At 37.4% G+C, this 5,370-nt stretch overlaps 1 protein-coding gene across 4 annotated transcripts in view; it reads right to left on the bottom strand.

Moving 5' to 3' along the window:
- The window catches only part of MATN2 (matrilin 2), a 56,156-nt gene that overhangs the window by 23,691 nt on the left and 27,095 nt on the right, over positions 1-5,370 (bottom strand). For all 4 annotated transcript variants that reach the window (XM_031058988.1, XM_031058986.1, XM_031058987.1 and 1 more), the window contains exon 6: positions 2,462-2,584. In XM_031058988.1, coding sequence (XP_030914848.1) covers positions 2,462-2,584 — 123 coding nt within the window. The remainder of the gene's footprint in view (positions 1-2,461; positions 2,585-5,370) is intronic.

Below are 5,370 nucleotides of genomic sequence, written 5' to 3'. Positions count from 1 at the left end.
ACAGAAATCACAAAGGTGCTAATTACCAGGCTTTGGAAATCATTATAACCGTAAATGTTGTAATCATATGTGCTTTATTACATGTGTAAAATGCAAGCAGGGGAAAGGATGAGGAAGGCTCACTGTTTTTACAAACAAGGAATGTCTTGGGATATATTAATTTTTAGAAATTCAACTTGAGATAATCTAAAAGTATAATTGTCAAAAAGTTGCAACTCATCCAGGTTACCTTAAATATGCCTTTATCACAGTTTCTTTAAAAGTGATTATTCCCTGTCCTACCAAGTGTTTTAAAAAACTTCAGTGACTGAATATTCCTTTGGAAAAGTAGGTTATAATTACATCGGGGGAAAATGCTGCCAATGCTTTAGGTGATATGCAAAATGGTTCTCTGCAATAAAACTATCTTCTAAAACTGGGTGATGCCAAGTGGGCAGTGCTGTTGGGTTTCTCTGGGGAAATACCAATCCTTCCTTTAGCAACTTTCTTCTGAAAAAGGATACTTCATTGAACAGATCACTGAAGGTGCAAACACAGAGAAGAGATGGGTCTCTTCACACCCCACATAGCAGCATACAGCAGCAGGAGGTGTGCAGGTTACACAGCCCATAGCAATGATATGGATGTGCACCAGCAAGAACTGCCTTCGTGTTAGACAGCGCCTTTGAGTGAAAGGCTGAACACATTTCCCCAGTTATTCGGATTGGAGAAAATGATGCTTTAGTTGTCTGTTGGATCAGGGAGCTCATTATAGCATTACTTCACTAGGCCTGGCTTCTGGTGGACTTTGCAGTAACAGAGGTTTGCATGACTCAGAAGCATCTCAAAAGGGACCCAGAAGTGTTTTCTCACTCTGTTCACACCTCTCCCTTGCAGCAAACTAGCCACTGCAGTTCATGAGACACACTCATTGCTGCACGTATCGCCATGGTGTTCTTGGGTGTATCTGGGATGACATTTGCACACAAACAACTCTTCCATGTTGTTTGTTAACACATTCATGTTCACAGTCATGCTGACCTAAAGCACATAAGTTTGCTTCTGTGGAGAGAATAACTGAAGCCAGCCATAAGGGCTTCTAAAGTAAAATGGCTTAGAAAAAAACTCACTTTTCTCCAACAATACTGGATTCTCTGCTCTGGACGCTTAATAAAGCTGACAGTGAGATGAGGACCTGAGAGCAGACTGCAAACACTCAGCTATGTAAGGCTTCACTTTGACCCCCACAGATCTCCTCCTGTAGTTATCAGAAGTCACACGTGGTGGTGAAGGAGGAATGCCTGGTGCTTGTCACCACTCACCAATTGTCCCTGATTTCTGAAAAGGGCAAACATTCTGCTTTATTTCACAAGATTAGCTAACATGACCCTTGTTACAAAAAGATTTGGAATAGGAGCCTAATCCTGGAAGCATCACCAGATTTGCAGCCAAATCCAAAGCCCCATAAGGAAAAATACACCAAATGGGAATTACAATTTGCCTTTAAGTTGCAATTACATCCTTGGCAATAAATATTTTATATGATGCTGTTCTTTTGCTCTATTGGCCCTATTTGCTCTACCAAGGCTATTGAATCTATAAAAACCTGAATGTATTAAAATACCATATAGATAATAAAAAGCAGAATAGCACAGATTACTTTAAAAGCAGCACTGTGTAGACAGAAATGCTTTGTGAGAACGTAACTTTAAGACTGAACAAAAATACAGTTTCAAAACCAGATACATTTTATGAGTGCCTAGAAATAGAATTAGATTGCTCCAAGCAAGTTTATTATTCATAAAATATCAGTAGTACGATTTTCTCCCCCCAACAAATGAGTCACGAGATCAACTATTTCATTTTGCTGAATATCTTCTCTCTAAACTTTAACACATCACAGTAAAAATCTGCTGTGATTCCAGGCCTCCAGTCAAAAAGAGCTGTAACACTAAGTCATTCTAAAGTAAATGGCATGTGTGACTGGTTTATAACACTGACATTGCTCATGTTGTTTTTACAGTGTTTTTAGGAAAGTTTAGTGTGTGACTCTAAGATAATTTTGATAGCTGTGTTGTCTGTTCAATACATTTCCAAGCTGATGAAATGCATCTGTCCTTGGCTAAATCAACTGGGTAAAACAAAGTGATTTGTTTTTTTCATTTCAAAGTCGCTCATGTCTTTACAAGCCAAGGCCAGAAAGTTTTAAGTAATGAACTTTAAGTAATTTTGGTTCCTACATTAATCCTCAGGTTTTCATAAAAGTCTTCAAAAAATGTCTAATATACAAAGTAATCTACAAAACAGAGAAATGTATACTTTCCCAGCATGATTCATTCAGTTGAAATTCAAGTTTATAAAGAAACATTTGTTTCAACCCTAATTACAGAGAAAACGTCCATCCTTTCAGAAGGGAAACAATTCACTGCAGGTTCAAGAAATAAAAGCAGATGAACTTTATTATGTCTGAAGGATTACTCACTTTTGCATGTTTTCTTATCTGGATTAAGTCTAAACCCTTCTTGGCATTGACAAAAATAGGAATCATCTGTATTAACACATTCCTGTTCGCAACCATGGTCCTGAAGAGAACAATAGTCTGGTTCTAAACAACAAAAACATTTGTGCCAGTGAGTAATTCAATTTCTCAGAAATAAACCAGGTAAAAAATGAGTTATTTTGTTTTCTTTTGCCTTTTTTTTTCCCCTTAGGCACCATTTTGGTTTTTTACCATATTGTTTCAAACAATGAAAATAAAATGTTTCTTTTTTCCAAATATCTGCTATGCTGATGTACACCTGACATAAACTACAAAGAATTATTAGAGAACAGAAATAGTTCATGCAGTAGAGAAGTTAAAATCTTAAATATTTCTTAACATTTTGCAGCTAAGCCTTATACATTTCCTCATCAAAATTGCCTCTACTCACTCAGAGCATGTTAGACATGATGTGTAACAAACACACAAACATGCTTTTGTATGCCGTTCATTAGATCACAGCAGGACAAACAGGTCATCAGGACTGTGGATGTTTTTAACAGCTCTGAGTGCTTGCTTCACAATTCTTCCATTTGAAATGCCCATGGAAGAGAAGATGAGCAGTCTAGAAACAGCTGCCACTTGTGTGTAAAAGGATAGCAATTGTGCACTAAGCACTGAGATATTTCCCCTATACAGTTTATCATTACTGATGAAGTCAAGGAACCTGACATTCACTTAGATGCAGTGTCTGCCCATCACTTAGTTTTGTGTCAGTGAAGTTAATTTATACTAGTGAAAAATGCTCCCCCTCAGCAGTAGATAAACAAGTCACAAATTACATAAATAACACTTCAAAAAACTTTTTAACACTTCATTATACAACCTGAAAACTCTGGGGGTTTTATTTTTTCCAGGAGTTAATTAATTATTATTCCCAGAGGTGATTTGCTTTCAGAGGCATGGACAGTTCTTTCTTTGGATTTGTGGCAGGTTAATGGAATTGAGTCTTTATTTATGATGAGAGCCCTTTGTGATAATAAACCACCTATATTTTCAGAATAAATAAACCACCCATATTTTCAGAATAAATGAAGTGAAATGTGACTTCCTAAGAAAACTCAGAAGGACTATGTTGTAATTTCTGTACATCACTCTGTATATTAATTAACATTGATAACATTAATTAACATTTCCTTTACCAAAGCTTTTTGTGACAGCATATGCATATACATTTATATATAACATGGAGATATCTGTTCACTAAAACAAAAATTAGAAAATATATTTTTGTTCAAGATGGCACTGAAGAGACAGAACCATAAAGCCATGTGTGTGCACCAGAGGAATGTAGCTGTATGCCTTCTGGACCTAAGCAGTGCTGTGGTGCATTTACCTGCTCAAATCCTTGCTCACCCAAGGAGAGACTTTTCCTGGATAATTGATTCTGAAGATGACCACAAGGGTGGAAAAATATGTATTATCTTTGTTGAAACCTTGAGGCTATTCTGTTTGGGAAACTAAAAACACACTTCTAGTGTGTTTATTAACACAGCCCAGGTTAAGGATATTAACAGAGCCTTGCCCAGCTACAAATTATGTGAACCCAGAACTGAAACAGGCCTTTCATAAGAACAGTTCTGGCTCAGCAGCACCCAGTACAAGCAGAAGCTGTCCACTTGAAGGGAGCAGAAAGCGCAGCAGGAGTCTCCTTAATAGTGGCTTGAATGTCCTCCACCTGCCTCAGTGATAAACCAAACTTGCTGTGCTCTTCCAGCCATGGAGCACTCTGATGGTGCTGGCAAGGTTGGCTTCATGAGCACTGCTCCTTGTGTTTCATTCTAAGAACTTTGGAATACTTCCCAGAGAAAACATTTGTTAGATATGCATGACCATACTGACAACACTTATATTTCCATGCATTTCTTTTTGTAGCCATGAGCAAAAAGGCTTACTTTCTGTTTTTGAAGTCAGGATTGTGAGACAATCACGAGATCTCAGGAGTGGGCGCCTGAGGCCTGCTTGCTGATGCAGAGAACTGCTCTGGCATGTGTGAGTCTTGACTAGTTGGCCATGTTCCCTGAGACTCAGTACATAAGCCAAATATGTAGAAATTTATGTTAAATTTTTAAAGTCACAAACATTTTAAATCCAGTGATCTGTAGTTTGTTTGTTGTTTATGCAGACAAACTCAGTGTGATTCATAACATATGGGAACTAGGAGACAGTTTTGCTCTAAAGAACTCTCATGCTGTCTTGACTTTTGCAGCATTAAGAGCTACACAGTTCTTTCATTCATGCTTTAATTTATCCACAAAGCTCAGAGGATATCAACTGTAAGGAATATTGGCTTAGTAAGTCTTATTTGTGCTTATTTATGCCTCATATACTGTCTCAAGCAACAGATAGAGGATAGAGACAGGTCAAGCCTGAAATACTACTTTCCCAGAATACTCCCTCAGATGTCAACATGCTGTGAATCATCAATTTAAATATGGTAAAATAATGCATACAGTTAGGCCATAAAACTAAAAATCAGCCAAGGAATATGAAATGTTTATGCAGCTTTAAGGACTTTCTTTGGTTCAAGCTGGAGGAGAAAACACTGCTCAAAATCCAAATTCTTAAATCAAAGAAATTAACAAAAACTTGTGCTTGGGCAACTAAAATAAGATTTCAAATAGGTATGGATGTGGAAGTATAATTAGCCAACCCTTAGCTGACAGATACTTGACAAATGGGAATATTAATACAATCTACAAATGATGTTAACCACTGCAAATACTCTGGCCCTTGGGAAGCAGAAATTTCATCTCCCCTAACTCTGACCATCTAAAAATTATGTGTCCAGTCTGGCAAGTCATCGAGACCCCCTGTATATTCAAGGAAAATACAGGCACTTCCATAAATTT

Source organism: Geospiza fortis, unplaced genomic scaffold, assembly GCF_000277835.1.
Source record: "Geospiza fortis unplaced genomic scaffold, GeoFor_1.0 scaffold200, whole genome shotgun sequence".
Lineage (NCBI taxonomy): Eukaryota > Metazoa > Chordata > Aves > Passeriformes > Thraupidae > Geospiza > Geospiza fortis.
Note: the sequence above shows the minus strand (reverse complement) of the source record. Positions and strands in the feature narration are given on the sequence as shown.